Raw genomic sequence first — 21,272 nt, 5'->3', positions numbered from 1 at the left:
TTTGCTGACAACATTACACTGTATAGGATAGAATTTTCAATTTTTCACATTCCTGCGTTTAGAAGTAGTTGTGGTAACCTTTGCTTAAGTTGTCAGAAATAAATGAGATATGTGGATGCGGATTAATTTGAATAGAAAAAGTTGAAAAAATTTTATAACGTACCGAAATCATTACTAGAAAAACATTTTAACCGGAAGGCGGAGCAACTGCGTCGAAAAGTTAGCTATAATTCGGTGATGTACCCATAAAGCGCACCTCTGTTGTTTGAGTCTCAGTTTTCCGCTTCCAAGTAACTCTCACCGGGTTCAATGCAAGTATGCCACAGATCTTTCTGATTTCAACACAGTCGAAGCACCCCATAATTGGCTCGAAATTTTATATTGGGAAGAAATTAGCACTTTCTAGCATTACGGATTCATCGTTTCAGTTATGATTTTCGCCGCAATGGTTGGAAACTACTGAATTCTGTCAGGAATGACAAATGGTAATAAATGCAACAGGACATCAGGATTAGCCGGGAGAGCGGGGATAACAGTAACGGGATGGATATTTAAGGTTAGATAAACTTTCAAATTAATGCAACATGCACGGCTTGAACCTAATTTATGATAAAATGTGGTTAGGTTCACTATGAATAGTTTTATGTCAAGGTTACTTATTTATTCTAGTAAGATACATATTGCATTGTGACGGCTTGATGACAATGAGAAGTCGGGGCAATTGGGGTAAAAGGAATAAAGAGGTGGCTGAAATATTTCAATAAAACAACGGGATCACTGGCACAAGGTAATTGTAGAAGAGATTCAGCTTTTGTTGGACGTAAGCAACCACTCGAATAAGGTAATAGAATATTTGTGTAGGGGTGACTGAAGCAAGGTACCATATCCAATAAACCAGGGAAATATAATTGCTGTTACAACGGGATAACGTAATTGCTTCTCTAGAATTTTACGAGAATCGCGGATGATGTAGATGTAAGAACTACGGAATGGGGCAGAGATGTCCAGACAGTTCAAAGAAATTATTTAACATTTGGGAAGTGTTTATTTCATATCTGTTAATTTAGTAACATATACGTGGATTGCATACTGTATCGTGAGAACATAGAGTGAAATTAGGATGCCCTTTGTTGCGAATGTGTCGCAACAGAATAACGCAAGCTATACAGGCTTACATTAAGCTGGGTGTGAAGTCGCCAACGGATCTAATTAGTTGAATGAATCAACAGAAAAACGGGGGCGGAAAAACAAAACCCTCGGCTTGATACGCGTAGCGACAACTTTAAAGACAAATAAAAGCTATTGTTTCTGCCCTATTATTTTGTCAACTATTCCTATTGAATATTCTGTCCTTGGCCATATCAGTGCAGCGAGAACAAATACGCAAATTCTCACGATTCTTCTGTCTATCATTCGTTCTGTTTTACTATGACATTTCCATGGTGGAAGTCGTTTTAACGTGTTTTAGCAGCATAAAATACGGTTTGAAGCTCTCACAATAATCTTTTTTCCAGAGCTATTACTATTTATAATTATTCCGAAGCGCATTGGTCATTCCACCTAGAAAACTAGAGAATAAGAACAGAACGATTACGATAAATCTGAAAACTATAGTTTACTTCAGAACGTTTACTTTTGAAACTTTTTTACAATTTCCCAAACCGGGAAAGCCATTGACAAGATACAGTCCGCAAAATAAACACTAAACTTTTTCGTTATAAAATAGCATTGAGAGGGACGTTTTAGGTTGTCTGAGTCTTGTTAAGGGCATCGAATATTAATTCCAGCTATTTTCTGTTTTTTTCTCTCTCTCTCTAAATCAGAATTTTTTGTTTTTCAAGTTCCCAAAAAAATTCATTTAGTAGCAACTAAGGGGTAAGTAGCATTAGCAAATGTAGTCATTAGTTACAAACCAGGTTATACGGGCTCGTAACAAACTGGATAGACCAAGCAATGAAAAATATGTAGACAATACCAAACATTTACATAGGATTTTATCAAAGAACAGTATATTTCACTTCTAGGTCAGCAAGATGTCTATCCATGCTAGTCACGTGCTTGCCGAAATTAATAAACAAAAAGCTCTACATGGCAACGGCCTCTTAGATCTAAATGACACTACAGTGGTGTAATCTCATTCCGAAAGACGAGTTTCTATGTTACCGATTCGTCTAAGACACTACCCTGTAGTTGTTCGTTTCACTGATTGCTTTACATTCTCACTGCAAAGCAAACTCGTTTGAAAAGTAATACTATGAAACAGACTTCTTTATTCAAGAAAATAAATAATATTTGAGCTTTAGTCAAAACTAATTTCATCGACAATAGTCAAGATTACCACTCCGCATTACGTCGGGAAACATTTCGTAAAAGAAAATGTCCACGTTGCCACCATTCAGTCCCTCAATTTGTCTCAACTAAATTAATAGTAACAGCCTATGTAGCGTGAATTATACGATAATACACGAGAGCTTTCAGAGGACTATAGTGACCAATACTTAGAGTATCTCCAGGTGGCTATTTGTTTCACCTCAACTGTCGTATTTACGTGTAACAAGAGTAAGAAGAATCATATTGATGAAAATAATAGTAAAATAATATGAAATACATTTAGAGCTTCTTAATACTCATCCATACGTATATTTTTTAATTACTTACGTCCCTCGAGAAACGTTTTTCGGAGACAAAGATAAATTGTTTTCAATCAAAAAATATATTATATGTCTGTTGATTATAAACCATTGTGTCTTCCGCAATAATGTCCTACAACGATGATGCTCGGTCCTTAAAAGCTATGTATTGAAGTATGCAATATGCAAATTCATTAAATACCGAAATGGCATCAAATAATACACATTTCACACATGGACAGTGGATGCTGTATTTAAGGAACATCCTAGATCAGCTTTGATTTGCGCATTTGGAAGTTTCGCATAATCCGTACTCACAATGTCAGTCATAGCTGTGAAATTTTGGCGAGATTACACTGCATGTACGTCTTACGCGCAGCAGTTTGTACTGCATATGCGATTCAAGATCAGTCTGGAAGACTCGAAGCAACCCTCTAAATTGTGTAATTGCAAAGGCAAAATATAAAACGTCGTTTATAGGGTGGCTCAATGGTAATTCTGTCCGACGACCCTATTAGGATACTTAATACCAAACATTTTCGGTTTCGTGCGGCTCAGATTTTCACAGGCTCTTGGCAGAGAAAGCATAGCCATTAATAATATATTAAACATACACATAAACCAATGGACTCCTGTGGTTACGTCGTAGAATCTATGTCTTTCAGCTAGACGGTGCAACGGCATTTCATTTGATACTAGACTAGTGTTATGATTATTTACACTTTCATACTATCATTAGATGAAACCATTCTAAATGCATTGAATTTTTTAGCATGATTCATATTTTTTAGCACAAAAAATTAAGCTCGATCTAAGATGGTGTGGAATTATTTTTCTCTATCCATTCTAACATTCCAGACCAGACCAATTTCAGTATACGTTTCCTCCTACTATTGTTTTTTGTACCGGTTTAAAGGACACGCCATCCATTAAGCAAACTGACACGCCAAGCTGAGAAACTACCTTCGTAAGGAATGAACTATGTATTCCAGTATTAACGCTCCGTTTTACAAAAATGGTCAAATGACGCCGCATGCACTCACAGGTTATTACTCACCTATTCACAAGTATTTGCCAAATTTTGCCAACAAGCTTGAGCACTTAAACATTACTGCATAATATATATTAGTTTGTTAACTGTTGTAATAGTCATCGTATATCACTTAAACACGGCACAAGAGCACAGAGTCAACGTATCAGAACAAATGAGTGGCGATTCCCTTATTTTCCTAGAAAACCATTAAACAGCAGTTAAACCTATATGATTTGCTTTAACTGGACAAGGCTGACAAATCCTAATTATTGAAAACCATCTGAGAGGAAGAGAGAGGTGTACAGCTAATGTGTTTATTTGCGTCGAGAAGCAGACCGTGAATGATTCAAGTGGCGCCATATTTAAACGTAAATTGAGGTTTCTTGTGGTAAATTGAAATACACATTCGTCACAGTTCCGTACTAGTAGATGCCAGCCGTTGGATGGGATGTTTTGCGGTTTTAATACCGAACTAAGATACGAAACCGTTAACGAGCTCAAACTATATAAGCACATTTTGTGCGCCCGGTACTTAAGCTATTAGACATTACTTCAGACCGCTGCCTCTTACTACGAAACAAAATGTGTTCCCGCACGAATTCGAACCTATACTATCACCCGTCTCTAAATTCAACAGACAAATACGTTACCCACTGCGTTATCACAGGGACAATAAATACTGTGAGCAGGTTCAGTTGTAAATTAGAAGAAGTCGCAGGGGGTAAGGGAAGAAGCAAGAAACTACAAAGCCGATACAGTTAGGCAAGGGACGGGCGGTAGCGCTGCTTCCGCTGCGTTTTATACACTCACATCCTAAAACTGTCCTAATGAGGTACAAAAAAATAGTACATGACATTTTTTATCGTTTCTTACTCATTCACACGTAAGTTTTTTTCTAATTTTGTTTCATCAAGGGGCAAGATATAACAAGTGTAACTTAAGGTGTGGCAAAAGTCGACTTGATCCTCGGACGTCGATCAAGCATCGTCTCAGACTACTGCGCAGAATCGAATGCGGATAGCTATGCCAACAATTTCTTTTTTGCTTTTTAGTTTCTCTTCGATATGGTGTGATATATATGAAGTGTTGGTTTTGTATCTGCCCCGAAGGGTAATGTATAGTCCCTATGACACTGCACTGGTAACGCGTTTACGTAATGAACTTCGGCACGCGAAGTGGTGTATGTTCAAAATCGGCGGTAGGAACTGTTTCGCACGGGGTGCATTGCTCAACGGCAGAACTGGACGCGCTCAGAATATTTATTCAGTTAAATAAAGACCACGTACAAAGAAATAAGCAGTTTTTATTATGACTTAAATGCGAACAAAAAAAGGTGTGAGATGAAAAAATTTGAGAAGAGAAGCATGAGCCCTTTTTCATTTCGAATGGCTTGAACCAGAATTTTTACCTTTTCTAGACAGATTTAGCTGAATGAAATGCCCGTTTCAAATTGCATCTAACACGTAAATTATGAACAATTCTAATCTAGAGACTTTATCATCCGTTGGATATTTGCTTTGCAGATCGAGCTCTTATGGACGCGTTGCTGAAAAATCTTATGAAGAAAAGCGGCTGAAAACGGCTTATTAACTAACACTAATGAACAAGTTTTACGAAAAAGTAGTTTCAACTTTAGTGTTTTCGTTCCGTGCATGATATAGTTCGTTCAAAGCGGATGCGAACCGTGGATGCAGGCTAAACAATTAGGTATCTTATACTTTGGTTTATGTTGGATCTACATTCCGTATTTCATCACTAAAACAATTCTAAAATCTAAGCGTCGAATTAATGCATTAGCTAGTTAAATATGAATTTATGTAGTAAGTATTAGAAAATGCTACAAACGAAGTAAGCATCGGGTTTCATATTCAGATTTTTGAACCCTTATCCTGTCCATCTCGTCTGATACCGTTTCTATGATAACTGCTGACTACCTTCGTGCAATTACAATTAAGGAAGCTTGTGCAAATAAATTACAGCTTAAAAAAAATAAAACAGTAAAATTTAGATAACTCGTAAAACCAGCCGAATAGTAATTGCTGATCAATGCGTTTCAACCTGCAATTTCTCAGAGCCAGTCATTTTGCAATAGTCAATATGTCGCCGTAAGCATAAGTTCGAAATCTATTACAGGTAGAGTCTGTAGTGATATTCCCACTTGTCAAACGATACTACACAGTGACCGAAATTATAGAATTCAAATAATTGAAAATACCTGTGGATTTTATGTTAAGGTTCAACTCGGGTGTTCTGGTTTGTAAATCTGACGTCTAACCCACTTTGTCGCCGCGGCAGTCAGATATTGACGTTTTTCTATAAAGCACGTTGCGAAATTTTTCTGGTCTATCCTTTTATTATAATACGCAGTACTCAGACATTTCCTGTGTACAGATGTGAGCCATTAATCTCACCAGAATGATGATCGAAATTGTTTATTTCTTTTGTTTCTGGTTCGTCTGAGTTTTGTTTAAACATGAACGATTTAGGATGAAGTGTAAAAGTATCCTTGTGCAGCTCATCCATACCTTCCCTTTCTATATCTTCATCATCCGATTAAAAACAAAAATCACGATGAGTAAGCGTTCTTTTTTTTACCTCTGCTCCCTATTTATTCGTGTCATTTGTCATTCGAACAACCTAAATTGTTTATTTACTTCCATTCATTTCTTTCATTCTTTATTTGTCAGAGTAGAACTCTTAGCACCACTGACCGTAATGCGTCAGCCTATTAGCAGGCATGTACAAGCCTTAACACTGCTTCGCAACCTCAACATTAAATTAATCGAAATTTAAGATGTGCTTTTTTTTTCAACTACTTTTTGAGATGTTTATATCGAACGTTTATACCAATCAGCTGTACTCAGGCATAAAGAGTTTCTGATTTTATTTAGTAACTTGGCTGTTCCGATGATATAATTTATGAGAAACCTCTAACAAAGGCCAGGCAACTGCCGAATCACCTTTAGTTTTACGGCATTCAATGTCGACGCAGTCAAAGTTTTTAATAAAAACAATACGAAAAAACTGACTATATGATGCCTCTTTTTAAATGTTTATTGTTGTTGTTATTGCCAGTAAAGACTGCAGTAGTTAAGCTATTGTTATTTCTATTATTCTCAACGATGTTGAGGGCATCTATTGAAGCAGTTCGTCCAAATGAGGCGTGTCGTACAGTATTCCGGTCGCGGCAATCGAAGGCTTGACGCGAGACATTTTCTGGGCTATTGAGCTGATATCTTGGGCCGAAATTGAATCGATCACCTATAAACGGAATTGCAACACAACAATCAGCAGGAAAATTAATTAGTTCGAATGGCAGTTCTTCATCGCATCCGAAGTCGTTTCAACATATCAGAGTAACACTGACAAACGATATGAAATATACAATTCAATACAGTGAATCTGCATAAGCAGACATGTAATCCGTTTGTTGCAAATAACGCATATACAATTATCTAAAGTAAAGGATATTTCATTTCTGTTTGAATATTTATCGGTCATCTAAATAATTCTGTCATTGAGTGTATTTAAAATGTTACTATATCAACCTTTAGTTGTCACTTCTATCAAGACTTTGGCGGCTCTGTTTCTACTCTTCATGTATCTTTAAACTGGTAATTGTGATATTCTTTGGATAAGTGTTGCGCTCATTACAGATGTAGAGTCGAATGATGTTTTATAAAAGGGCTACCTACTCGGTACCGCTATTTTCTGAACAAAATTTGTTTTGTAAATTTGAACCATACCTGTACGGCATGCTCATAACTAAGGGGAGCCCCCTGAGTGAGTTGTTGAATGGCAATGTTTCGGGCAACTTTAGTGGCCTTTGATTCACGCTTGGCAATTGCGTATTTCGCCTTCAGTTTTGCAGCACTAAGTTCTGCGTCCGAAACGCCTTGAGAAAGGCAACTGTAAGCATTTAAAAAGGATATCAACAATACTAGCAGTTTGCAACGTAAAAGAAAACGGCTCATTTTCCCAATAGCACTTCCTCACCTCGTAGGATTTGATATTTCTTACCGCAAAATGTGATATTATTGCACAAACCGATATTTCTGACGACTAGAAACAATCTGATGCTTAACAACTAGAAATATGTAAACCTAGTTGTAAACGAAACATTTTGAAACACAATTATTGCTCAGGCAAAAAAGCAGCAATGTCTTTTAAATGCGATTTTGTTGTCCCATTGAAAACAACAAATTTTGCTTAAAAACAAACTAAGCAGGTGAAATACTGATATGCATCGTAGCTACTTTTTCTGTAATATATTATATAACATATGGTTATCGAAAACGGTATATTTCAATAATACGGGCCCAATAATATATGTACTAGGACACTGCGGTCCAATTATGTAACACTCATAAGCAGCAAATTCTTAATTAAAATATATATATATATATATATATATACCGGACTGTAGCTACGGCCGTTTTTACTACACTGCCGATCTCTTTTGGGTGAGCCGCCACAGCGACTCCAAATAATCCCGTGTTAGAATAAGCCGCAGTAAAGGCGCCAACGGAGAATGGATGCGCGGGCTTGGAAGCAAGCGCTGCCTGACCCAGTTTGGTGCACGTCAGCTCTGAGTAAGGCACCCGAGCCTTTGACATACCTGAAACATGCAAACAAGGTTCAAGGTTGGTTTACAATTGGGTGTTATGTCAAATAAAAATGAGAAAAGCTAGTCTCACTGATATCGAAGAAATTTGGTTTACTGACACACACAGTGTTCGGCTTTTTGGTCTCCTTCGTTTCCACGTAAGCATTCACAGCATTCATCAAGCGCATTTTCTGAGTCTTCGGTTTAAACTATTCCAGACGTCAAAAAATCAATTTTTTTACAATTGTTTTCATATTTTATGTGAATATGAGGTGAACCCAATAGTAAGCTTCGAGAAATTTTTAGTTACCACAGCTGTTTGGGAAAATTTTTAGGAATTTTTAGGATTAGAAACAAAGAATCAACGTTCGAGAAATCTGTCCCTTAACAGAAATAGACGGCTGTGTAGAGCCGTGGAAAGTAATTTTATCGGTTATAGGATACTTCGCTCTCTGGAGTTCGTGCGGACTGAGATTAGAACTTGTATCTAACAAAGTTATGTCAAGGCATTCTAAAAAACAAGATATTTCTGCTTCAAACAAACACACCAGACTAAACATATTCTAAGTTGTGCTGTAAATGTAACGGAAACCAAGCACAAAAAAGTTTTTTTTCTTGACAAAAAAACACCTCCTTACCAAGAATGTGCTTAACCACCTCAAATGCCAGAGCCTCCTTCTGATTGGCGAGACCGCTCGCTTCTATTGCCAAGGCCACCATCGTGTTCCGGCACTTAGGCATCTCGACACGCACCTACGAATAAGGGACAGCATTCAACAAACAAATTAATCTCCGCTCCGGCTTGCGGCTCAGTCTTCAGTCGACAGGTTGATTCTGTTTCTGTAACGTACCTGGACCGCATCTGTTTTTAGCCAAAGTCCCAATAGTAATTCGTCTTTCGGGTCGCCTAGACGAGTTTATCTTATAATTTCTCGAACAGACTCAACACGTAGCCCTCGCCTTTCCGACAAACATCATAAGCAGTAATACTGTATATATATTGAGATTATATACTCATAAAATATAATCAGATAGTTGCTACCACGCTTTAAATTTTTCACAATAACATAGTTCACTATCATTTATATCCTCCCAGGAAATATGGCTCGGTTTGCAGTTTTCACCATTTCACTTTACCCATCACACAAAATTAATGCCCATTTCCTTTATAACTTACCTGAACAACCCAATGATTTATTTACTAGAATTTTAAATAAAATGAGTTGTGTCAAAGGGCAAATTCGATTGACGTGAAAGTAATAGAATAAATAACGAATGTTCAGAAAAGCGTTGTTGCAAAACTCAAAGGAAAAAACGAATTTTCGTATGTAGGGCGAGCACGCTTTTCTAGACTAAAGTAAAATCCCATCCGTACGATTAATGGACAATAAATATCAATCTCTAAGTCAGTCAAACCTCATTTTAAACATATCATGTATCTTATATTTTACGAATATTAGATGCCAACCGTAAATAAAAATAGCAACAACATGTCTCACAAAAGATTCGTTGTATCGTTCACCTCTCCTCCGCTGGCATTGAATCGGGAAGCGGACCCATCATCTGCCGAGCTGCTTGGAATCTTCGTGAGATTTTTGTAAACATGCACCAAACGTTCATGATCGACGCCCATAGCTGATACCACAGTGCGCGGTCCAGTGATATGCGAGCTGGAGAATTCTTTCAGTTGAGACTGTTTGATTTTGCCAAGTAACTCAGGTCGAATGAACAATGAGTTGGCCAAACCTGTTATAAAGAAACATAGGCAAATAGTTTCCTTTATTTCCTCGCACATGCAATATACGTAACGTATTTTGAGATAGATGTGATGCAATATATCCTATTGATCCTAGAATACTTATATTACGTGTAACAATTCTTGAAAGCCATGAGAGTCTACTAAAAGTATTGCCTCACTGATAACTAGAACGCAATAATTTCGTTTGTGAAGAAGGCAGTTGGACAAAAAAATTGCTTTGAATGCACCCTCCTATAAAGCGCCGTTTTTAAATACCGAATATACTGACCTCCTCGGAAACTAGCTTTGTGTAGGGCGTCCATAAGTCTGGCGGCCTGGTTGTTCTTGTAAAGTGCCAATTCGACTCGTAGACGTGGAATCGCATCCTCGAGCTCCCATGGACGGAACTCAGGCGCAAAAACGATATCATTCATAAATCTGAAAAGCTTTTTCTGTTTTAGTACAACTAGCGACTATTGCAAGCATTATTTTGATTCGGTGAGACAGCATATACATTTGTTCGGGATAATTCGTAACTCTGTTGAATAACAAAAAATAATGTCCACACTAATTGCTGTAGGGCTTCCTATAGAAAATAAAATATTTTAGTAAAAACATATATTTATTTATTTAGTCAAAATAGAGTATTACTTTTCTTATAAAAGTAATATTATTTTTTTTTCTAATAAAATGACGAATCTGTTTTGAGGGTTGTCTTACTTACAGGGGTGGACTTACTGTTAGTGGTCTGCCCACAAAGATTTCTGCTGAAGCCTAGGTTATAACTTCTGTTCTGTGTATTATTATTGTCAATCGTTTGACAGCGTTCTCTAAATCGAGTCTAACTCACCCGACAGCTAAGGCAACGTGGTCACGGTTGCATTCAAGGGTGTAAATGAGGTGATCGCGCGTTGATGCGGCGTACAAGTTGCCACCGACCCATTCGATATTCTTCGTGATGGCAAAGGTTGACGAATTCTTTGTGGTGAGTCCAGCAACGCTACGAAGAACGTGGGTAAGACCTGTAACAGATAGTATAGTAATACAGCATATAAAATCGACATAAGTTTTGTGATGGTTTTAGATACATTGGCTATAACAAAGGTATAGAGTATACGGCACTATCATAGATGAATTATCAATGAAATCACTATCAATGAAATTCTATTGTTGAACTAACTCTATTTACTACGATTAGAAGTCGCTGTAGTGACTACAATGAATTTGATCAGCATAACTGAAAATCTAGCGTGAAAATTTGTCTTTTTTACAAAAAGTTTTTTGTCTTTACTGTTTCCTGCTTACCTATTTATAATAAGAACACCCGTACAATTATTTATTTCTGGTTGAACTCACCCAGGTTTGAGCCGTTTTCGTACCGCGCTCCAGCTTTCGTAACGATAACTACTCTGCTAATTGGGGAATGATTTTCTCGCGAGTGAATTGTCAGCCCATTTTCGAGGATGGTTGTTCGCAGCTCCTCCGCATGTTGCCTAGTAAAATAATTCAGTTCAAGTACAACTTTATTTGATTGTACCTAATAGTAGAACCTCTTAACAATAAATACATATAAATTAGCAGATACGTGAATCTAATTTATTTTAATGAATATAAATCACACACACATTACTCATGCTATTCCTGTGTGATCCCAGTCTACGGCTGATAAATTGAATGCAATTTATGTTTCGACAAGCATATCAAATTAAAATTAACTCGCGCATTAGTAGATAAGAAAAACATCAACGTTTTCAAGTATTTCCACAGATTAGAGTACATTTTTGCACTAACTGCTCAATAGTACATTGTAATAAGCCATAGATAGGGTTATGTCGACTGAATCATTCTATGAGTAATTGTCTTAATTGAAGGTTACTAGAAGATTTGGTGTTTAAATGTCTAGATTTTCTTTACTGCTGCGTTTTTAAAATGGAAACGTTTGTTCATTGCAGACACAACTTTATTCCGTCTACTTTGGTCCCACAGGAGAGTAAAGAGGTCGATCAACAAAAAGTGAAAAATGTTGTAATCGTTTGGTGAAATAGTGTGATACTATTTTAGTGAATACCTTGATATACATTAAACGTGACAGTTTCATTCTATACTTTTGGTATGATACTGATATATAAACGTTACTTCAGAAGTTCATTGAATACCTTGCCAAATACTGTGCAACGCGTTCTCGATAAACAACAGCTTATAATTATATATAAGAATTTTATACAAACATGAAAAGGGAAAACGAATTGTGGTAGTCGGTCGATCAACATATAGCTCGGTGATTTTCTGATTTTCTTACCTATTTTGTGAGTTCTGTATCTGAGGCCGGGCAGCAGCCTGCGCGCTCAACGCGCGACTGCAGGACGTCTTCAGAGACGCTATTAAAGCTAGCCTGGATGTCATGCTCGCCACAGAGGCGTCAGTTGCAATCCAATGAAGAATAACGCACAATTCAACAGAGGACACCTTTTATCCTAAGCGACGAACCCGCACACCGCACAGGACGAAAGCGAAGGACAAAATCAAAATGGCAGCACCCTTTGCTTATTGTTCGGAATCGGCTGCGTCGGCTAAACATCGACTGCAGCTGAAAAAAAAAACTATTCTATGTGAAAATCAACTAAGATTCGACTGGCCGAACCAGTAACAAAATTCTCACAATTTGCCAAGCATTTTCTGTCTCCTTCTCAATAAACATCAAGTATATTGAATCTGTATAAAAACATTAAACAAAGCAGCTATTAAAGGTTCAATGTAAGTACCAAGTAAGAAGCCGATATTAATATTAAACCTATAGCCCCTTAGCTTTTTAGTTGAACGCAGACCTCGAATTTACTCAGGGAAATACAGTATTTAAGGCAATGTTTTACATTTTTTTTCATCTTATCTGATTCACTCCAAGTTTTTTGAAAACACATCATCAGCATGTTCGTTAATAGATGAAAACACCACGGGCTGAAAGTTTTGCCCGAAAGTGATACGTCACAAACAAACCTTTACGAGTTATTTTCAAACAAGAGACCAACTTTTTTCGCTTTCTCGTCTGTAGTTTGCATATTTAGACAGCTTTATTTCTATTTACATATTTTACTAAATCAACGATAGTTGCTGTTATAGCGGTAAAACCTATAGAAAAGAGGCTGTGAACGAAAGAAAACATTGAGCTTAATGCACGGAATAATACCGCATATCCGACGGAAGACGAACATATGATTTCTTTTCGAACTCAATCTTGTACCAGATAATTAAGCCAAACAGATGACTCAGTGTGAACGTTTTGTATTACCAAGAACCAAACATTTTTTAAAAAGTACAAAAGTTAACAGAACCAAAATAAATAAAAGATCAGGTTTACTTGTTAAGCGAGTCTGAGAAAACTTGTATGTACATTTAAAATTCACCTAGAAACACTTGGTAAAGTAAGTTCTTCAATGAAATATTTCAGTGAAAGTTCATCGATCAACATTGTGACTTATTTAGCTTAACATACGATTCATAGTATAATTGAACCATTCATTCCTACACCACAGGTTAATAAAAGATAGTGTCAATAGTAAATTGTGGCTGCGTATATAACATCCATATGGAACTTAGTAAATTTAGAGTAACTGTTATTGTTCCCGCCACGAATAAAAGCAACTGTCTCAAAAGTTGCATGAAGACTTATTTTATTTAGAAAATGACCTGTAGGCAAGAAGTGCGTATTGTTATGTAACGACAAAGATATAAACCATATACTTCGTACTTTTAAACAATATTTTGTCTTGAATCGCGTAATATTTTAAATTTTCACCTGATTAATCCAACCGCAATTTATGTCACACTGCGGAGATAGCAGATGCAAATTGCAAACGGCTGCGCATCTTCGGCGAACCCATAAGCCTTTCATCATTGGATAGTGCTAATAACTGCTATAAGGTAATTCTTGCACATAGAGCATCTCGTGTAGGTCATTTTCCTACATATGCCTCGGGCTAATCGATTACACTAATGCATACCTAGACTGAGATACAATTTCTGGGTAGCTGGTTCAAACCCCATCGACGTAAACTTTATAAAAGGTGTGATTAACTAAAGATATGATACAATTTCAATTCCATCTGGAATACTTTTAGAACAGTATGTAAGTGTCTAAGTTACAATAGATTGCCAAGTGAATTGGGGACTAAGTATAGCTTAAGAAAAAGTATGAAGACTACGCATTTACTGGGTAACAGTATTATTTGCGAAACTAATTTAAGCGTCTCTTGGGATTGACACATCAGAAAGTATTGAGTGATTTCTCAGGTGTTCTGTCGTTAACGCCCATTTATTGATGATACTGTCGACGAATATGACCTTGATCTGATAAGATAATAAAATCCCGTGGATAAACCATACCGATGTCGTCGAATATTGGCGGGTATTCTCCGTCTTGTCCCATTTATATAATGTGCTTTTTTCAACTGGTAGTCTTTACTTCTTATTCGCTGTCTTGTCTTATTGAAGCACGTATTAAAAGTGTAAAATGTGAGCGAAATTTTAATTTAGAGCAGTCGAGCTTGAATGATTCGTACGTCGAAGTACAACATTAATATCATACGATATTGAGTCTCTTACCTTTTACAAAATTTTGTGTTATCAGGCGTAGCCCAGCTTTGGGTTCCTTCATGAAGCGTGTAACCCTGTTTCTTAATGGGGCAACTCAAGGAGGTCGGGTTGTCCAATGCCCACCCACGCTACAGGAGCTTAAAGAGCTTGCAGAAGAAGTGCTTGGACTGCCTCCGGTAACTCATCTCTTTCTCCGAAACGGAGGTAACCCGATTATGAGAGAATGTAGCCTGCGCGAGATAGGCAGAATGGTTATGCATTAATTGGATGAAATACGATGTAATGATTACGGATACTTCACCCATTAACTGTTCGTATATGAATTAATTCTGCTTGTCACAACTAACCGTCAAATTTCCTGCGAAGGATGCCCGTTAGTAAATCTAGGACAGAAATGATATTGCTCTTCCTTTCTTGACCTAGAGAATCTACCAATAAGAATTTAATGTATTTAATATATAATTAATAATATTTTAAAAAATCGTGATCGTTTTAGGCGAGCAACTAATATACTTATTTTTGATTTCTCCACTAACAGGCGAGATTGATTCGGAGAGTCTCATACGAGATGATGAGGTCCTATATTGTTCTACAAACGGCCAATTTTTAGGTGAATATTGAGTGGAGAACAACGCTAACGCAGTATTTCTCTAAAACCTTTCATCGGGAAAACACTCAGTCTTTTTCTGTTTTTTTTTATCTGCAGAACCTGTGAGCACGCCGCAAATTGTAGCTGATAACCCGGAATGGATTCTTCTCAACGTCGGAGGAAAACACTTTGTAACAACAAGGTTGGTTACTTAAACGATATACTTGTCAAGAAGCCTTGTTTCGGAAAGATACTTTGTGTATTTGTTGTCTTCCAGTTCGGTTTTGTATTGATAACCTATTATCTATTTGCTTATCTTAACGAAAAAACTTTAAATAATACTTCTAAAAAAAGTCTTCGGTTTTTTGTTTGCGACTCCGCCTATTTATAAGGTATTCACGGTTGATCACGGACAGCATTGAAATCTTTGGTTCATTGTACTGCCTAATTTAGCAAATAAATTTGGTAAATATTACTTCCGCGTGATGGTTTAATAATACCTCGATGCCTTTCAGACGCACCCTTGTCTCAAAGGAACCTCTGTCGATGTTAGCGAGAATGTTTAGCCTTGAGGGCCGGTTGTGGCCTGCTGCGGTAGACAAAGACGGCGCGTTTCTAATTGACAGGTACGCAGTGGCATATGGCCGTATAATGGGCGCGCCAACACGAACCGACCGGATTAGACAGGCTCATTCCAATTTTATTTCTAACCGTCATTTAGAAGAAGGCCAAGCAGTTTTTTCGGACTTAGGATATCATAGTCTGAATTAGTTTAGTTGATTCCGATCGATCACGATGTTATATTACCATGCTCTTTACGAGATCAATTGATCTATGTTCAAATGGTCTGCTGTGTATTATTATGGTCCATTTCAACTATATGTTGTTAATTCTTTCGATTAAACAGATCAGCACGATATTTTGAACCTATCATCAATTATCTTCGACACGGGCAGGTGGTTCTTGAAAGAGACTGCGACCCATTGGGCGTTCTAGAAGAGGTGGGTAAATTACTAAGAAAAATAATAGATTTCTAAAACCTTAAAAAATTTTTCAGACAAGTTAGTAAACAATTTTCTTTCGTATGCGACTTGTAATATTGCCTAAATTTCGCCGCATATGTGTACTATATCTTGATCAAAAAAAGCTGTGTGAGGAAATGAATAATTAGTAAGCAGAAAGGCTTTCATCCTATAACGCAACTATTAGATACTGGATAAAGTTATGTGCCACCATAGAGCGATAAGACTTGAGCAAAGTCTGCTCTTCGTTAATATTATTTCCTTTTCATTACTTTATTTGTTGATTGCTTTAAAATAGGCAAAATTTTACGGCATTCAATCCCTTGTAAGCCTATTAGAGGCACGCATAGCCGAAGAACCATCAGAAAAAACACCTTTGAGCCGAAGGGATGTTATCGCGATTATAGCAGCCACCTCAGCAGAATCGGAGTTGAGATTCCAGGTGAGAAGCATTCCTTATTTTTTGCACTGAAACGTGAGATTTTAATTTTCGTGGAAATATGGAATTGCTTTATGAAGTATGTGGCACTTCAAATCATTCGAACTTGATAAGTAAATTAACAGCCATTCGTATCCGAATAAAAATGCAGATAACAATATCGAAATGAGATTGTATGCTATGACAATAACGTGAAAATTATTAATGATTACTTACCGTCGTATGAGTGATAATGATGACGGAAAGTTGTTGACCGTGTGACTTACCTTGGCCTTACTTATATAGGGTTTTCTTACGAAATGGGGTCGTCAGAAAGGAAACCATTATAGCTAGCCAATCACAGCCAACAACCCTGTACCATTTTTTTTAATTCAATTAGCAAAGATATTCACAATTGTTAAAATTTCAGTAACATTATAACTATATAATACAACCTTCACAATATTCACATAGCTGCTGCATGTTGTTATTACAAACTCGTATTCATTGAAAAACTACTTTATAAGAACAACTGGCTCACGCACTTAGTGTAAGCCGTCTTTATAAAGTTATTATTGTCTGTCCAATACGAAATGTGTAATATCCACATACGTCTATAAGTAGATCTCAGGTATGGACTGAAGTAACATACACTTACGGACAGTTCACGGAAAGTGTCACAAATTTTTTTCATAAAAGATGTCAAAGTAAGCACATTATAATTAACAAGCACTATGTTGATTTATTTTTAATGTATGAAGAGCTCTTAAGCTATTAATTTTCAACTGTGACTCTAATAGATAAGCCTGCTTCCGTCCCTGTGGGCTATTAACAATACTCTTGCAGTTGTCACGATGCTTATTTGTTTCTGTTTGTACTAAAATCAAGATCCATTGTTCTACCTCACAAAGGTATATGGAAGTCGGGAACTGATGACATCCACTTAAGCTACATCAGTGGTATTCTAGGTCACGAATTCTCACTCATGTGTTAAACTTTTAGGGTGTGAATCTCGAAGGTGCAGATTTATCACATCTGGACTTGCGAAAAATTAACTTCAAATTCACCAATCTCCGCGGGTGTCGTCTCTCCAACGCCAATTTAAGCTTTTGCTGTTTTGAAAGGGCCGATTTATCTGGAGCTAACCTTGAGGTATACACTTTACTAGTAGGGTAAATTTAAAGAAAAATTAAAACTATTTTGTCAGGTCTACAGTGTGTGTCTACAGCTTGTGAAATGGCAATTAAAACAGAATAAATGGGACTTAAAAAGTGGATTACCTTTTTCTGTTGTCGTATCCTATTATAAATATCGTTTCAGAGCTGTATACTGAAGGGCGCACGTTTGGTGTGTGCCAACTTAGAAGGCTGTACGTTGCGACGCTGCGATATGGAGGCTGGTGCGAAGTTCTTTACGAATCTCGAGTCGGCTAACTTGAAGGGCGCTGAACTTGATGGCAGCCTAATGGGAGGAGTCAGTTTGCGTGTAGCGACCCTGAAAAATGCTAACATGCAGAATTGCTACCTCAGACAAGCTGACCTAGCTGGGGCTGATCTTGAGGTACGAAATGCTGAGTCACTTGCAAGAAAATGTTCAGTCGAAGTTGAAAATAAACATATGTCTTGCAATGACATACACGTATTTAATTTAACATCACACATTAGAAAAAACACCACATAATAGCAACTTTTGAGTTTGCAGACTTGGTTTTCAACCTGGTATACAAATCCAACAAGCGAAAATACTAGGTTATTCGAAAAGAAATCATGAGCGCATAAGAAGCGGATTCAGAAAAATTTCATTTTGGTGTTTTTCTACGTTACTTTTTAAAAAAAAATCCGCTGTACCGAAATAACCTATTCTAAGGATTGTTAAGTTTGACTGAAAGTGGAATGTTTCAACATTCGAAATTAACTTTCGAATCTGCCTGTCATATCGGTTTAGGTTTAGTAAACTCAGTTCTATTAATTTACTCTTCGCATCATCTTTCATGCACCCGTTCAACAAATCATAATGATTGTCTATAGGCGGTACCGTTCGGCTTTCAGCTAAGTTGAGAGTAATCCATTGACATACAGGTGTTTGAGCATGATACTGTGCTTGTGGCCGGCCCTATTACCAATAACGGTCTGGCCATGTGGAACTCACGAAGCTTGAGTACCAACGAGGTGGGACATAAAGTATAGGCTATCCCAAAAAATACTAAAATTTTAAAATTAATGCCATTTCTACTCTTGTGCATTGACGACCAAACCATTGTGATAGCCACAAGGTTGATGGTCCGTTTTTATTCAAAATATTCTTTGTTCGTCGACAGCGGTACATTCTTATTGTTAAATACTATTTTAAGGTGGACCGCCAACTGCGAACTGCGTGTAATTCTTAGTAGATAGGTGTTAAGGGTGCATCAGTTGTAAAGAAAGTAATCGAAAAATTCAAGAAGCACTCGATTATTGACGTCGAAGAATCGACACGTGCTCCTCTAGGTCGTTCAACAGAGAACGTCACGACTATTTACCGGATTGCGGCTACAAATCCGATAAGCTTCGTTCTGTATTGCCTGTTAGAATTCCTTATATCAGTAGGCACATTCTCACGCAAGATTTGCGTCTTCATGCGTACTAAGTCCAGCTGGCCCATCAACTAAAGCCCACAAACTATGCACAGCGAAAAGCGTTTGTTAATTCGGTAACTGAAGTACAACAATAAGTGAGTTTTCCAACAAAATTATCTTCAGCGATAAGTCCTTTGATTTTGGCCTCCCTGTAAACAGCGCAAAATTGTCGTATTTGTAACGACGAAAGCTCACAGTTGGTTCATGAGAAACTAATGCATCAATAAAATGTTACTGTTTCGTGCGCCTTTGGCTTGAAACTACTTCTTTCTTTTAATACGCAGCCGAAAATACTAAAGATTCAGTGGTGGGCATGGTAACCCAGCCCATTGTTTTAAATAGATGCCATGGGTTTTGAAGACATACGGTTCTGATAGTTAGGTCTTACTTACAGCATTATTGCATGAGACATTTTTTGAGCGTGTCCCATTTGGGGCCAGGGTTGACCGCGTAGATCGTGAAGTTTAGAATCTGAACAGATAAAAAATCCTTATGCACAAATGAGACCCAGTACAAATTGTGTTTAGACAGCTAATCATCACTTTGTCATCAAATACTTATTTTGATAAGACATCACCGGGTAAGAATATGTTTAGGAACTGTTCCGAATCATTCATCAGAATCAAACATAGGGCCTTAGTTGTATTGTAGTGTACACAGATAAGAGCAAATCAGTACAAAAGAACGGTTCTTCTTTGCAGAATTGTGACCTGTCGGGGAGTGATCTACAGCAAGCCAATCTTCGCGGTGCAAATTTAAAGGATGCACGCATGGACATGATGTTGACTCCTCTACACATGGCACAAGCAATCCGCTAAGCAACTATAAATTCGTTATCAAGCCCCTTAATAAGCGCGATAAATGCATCTGATCAGAAACAGTGTCCGTCTCGCTAAGTCTTAAATGAGTGTATCTGATAGCTGGTTGTTGTTTTTATTGAGGGGTGATTAGCGGGTACTGAGCGGAAAAATATATTTTCAGATACTTTATACAGATGTCTACATGTATGTGAACCTAAACGTATGTAAAAGAGAGAGTCAACGCTTAGCGAGCATTAGTCAAACTGTAACACACGCTCATAATATGACACTGTACATGAGACCTAGAATGGATGTTTCATTGTCCAGCAGTGTTTGTTTATACACCAACGGGCGAAAGCATTTACGATTGATATATTAATGTTATTGGACAATTTGTAAGTAGAACCTGTCGCTTTTTAAATTGTTGTAACGTTTCAATTTCGCTGGCTCATTATTGAATAAGGCATTGGTAAACGATTTCGCTCGACTTTATTTAAATAAAGTCATTTTTGGGCAAGACGTGACTTGAACTTCAGCCCAAACATCAGTGTATTAAGAATTGCGTGGTCATGGTCTTCAACAGGAGTGGATAAGGTGAAATGAAAACATGGGAATGACCGTTACTTCTGATGCGTATAAACATATACATTAGTGTTTTCTTTCATTACATTGATCTCATTCACATGCATACTTAACAGTAAGAGGTACAGACTTAGGACAGACTCTTGCTTTAAATTTATTAAAAGGCCAAGTTTCTTGAGGATGCCAAACGGTTACTTTCAAAAGCATTCTCTTTGACTAATAATTTATAATGTAATTACTAGCCTAACGAGTACTTCATTAAAAACTTCGTTAAAATTGGGCAACCTGTTGTCACTAATTATTTATTATGTGTATATGCATAACTATATGCGAAGACTTCATAAACTTCTTAGGACCCTTTTCTAAAGGTTGAACCCTTGCTGCAGAATAAAACAAAATTTTTTAAAAGGCCTAAATCTATGTTTCTCTAATAGATGTTATCGTTGGCAGAGATGTAAGTTAAATTCTGATAATACAAAGGTGCGCATGGAAAGCCAAAATCTATTTCAACTAGGCATTTCCTAAGTAAGCCAGTCAGTACCTTTTGGTATTGATCTCTACATCGATGTACTCCATGACAGACTTACGAAACATCATGATTAAGATGTAGGAAGGAAAATGCAGGAAATAAACACACGATGAAAAATGTT

General features: G+C 37.2%; 2 protein-coding genes and 1 long non-coding RNA gene across 12 annotated transcripts; 2 read left to right on the top strand and 1 right to left on the bottom strand.

The window, feature by feature from the left end:
- Positions 1-3,819: 3,819 nt before the first annotated feature.
- Positions 3,820-8,282, top strand: LOC147754190 (uncharacterized). The gene is made up of 2 exons (XR_015316794.1): positions 3,820-4,495; positions 5,187-8,282. It is a non-coding gene; the product is annotated as an uncharacterized LOC147754190 (long non-coding RNA).
- On the bottom strand, positions 6,684-12,441 carry UQCR-C2 (Ubiquinol-cytochrome c reductase core protein 2). Its single transcript, XM_022814554.2, has 9 exons — positions 12,307-12,441; positions 11,364-11,500; positions 10,858-11,029; positions 10,297-10,445; positions 9,792-10,015; positions 8,908-9,022; positions 8,080-8,281; positions 7,410-7,572; positions 6,684-6,924 (listed from the first exon to the last, which is right to left on the bottom strand). The coding sequence occupies exons 1-9, from the start codon at positions 12,408-12,410 to the stop codon at positions 6,799-6,801; spliced, it is 1,392 nt and encodes a 463-aa protein (XP_022670289.1). The 5' UTR covers positions 12,411-12,441; the 3' UTR covers positions 6,684-6,798.
- Positions 12,442-12,593: 152 nt separating this feature from the next.
- Positions 12,594-20,684, top strand: LOC111254071 (BTB/POZ domain-containing protein KCTD9). 10 transcript variants are annotated; one of them, XM_086974536.1, is made up of 11 exons: positions 13,258-13,387; positions 13,843-13,925; positions 14,632-14,801; positions 15,136-15,207; positions 15,304-15,388; positions 15,702-15,812; positions 16,094-16,187; positions 16,507-16,650; positions 17,629-17,778; positions 17,947-18,186; positions 19,942-20,684. In XM_086974536.1, exons 3-11 carry the CDS (start codon positions 14,657-14,659, stop codon positions 20,056-20,058), a joined length of 1,158 nt encoding a protein of 385 aa, XP_086830662.1. In that variant the 5' UTR covers positions 13,258-13,387; positions 13,843-13,925; positions 14,632-14,656; the 3' UTR covers positions 20,059-20,684. The 10 variants fall into 10 exon arrangements, with proteins under 10 accessions (XP_022670290.1, XP_022670298.1, XP_086830662.1 ...); XM_022814558.2 differs by having other exon boundaries at positions 13,265-13,421; XM_086974535.1 differs by having other exon boundaries at positions 13,265-13,426; positions 13,846-13,925.
- Positions 20,685-21,272: the final 588 nt, after the last annotated feature.

The sequence above is a fragment of the Varroa destructor genome, unplaced genomic scaffold, assembly GCF_002443255.2.
Source record: "Varroa destructor unplaced genomic scaffold, Vdes_3.0 BEIS01000007.1, whole genome shotgun sequence".
Lineage (NCBI taxonomy): Eukaryota > Metazoa > Arthropoda > Arachnida > Mesostigmata > Varroidae > Varroa > Varroa destructor.
This window is presented reverse-complemented; position numbering and strand designations above follow the sequence as displayed.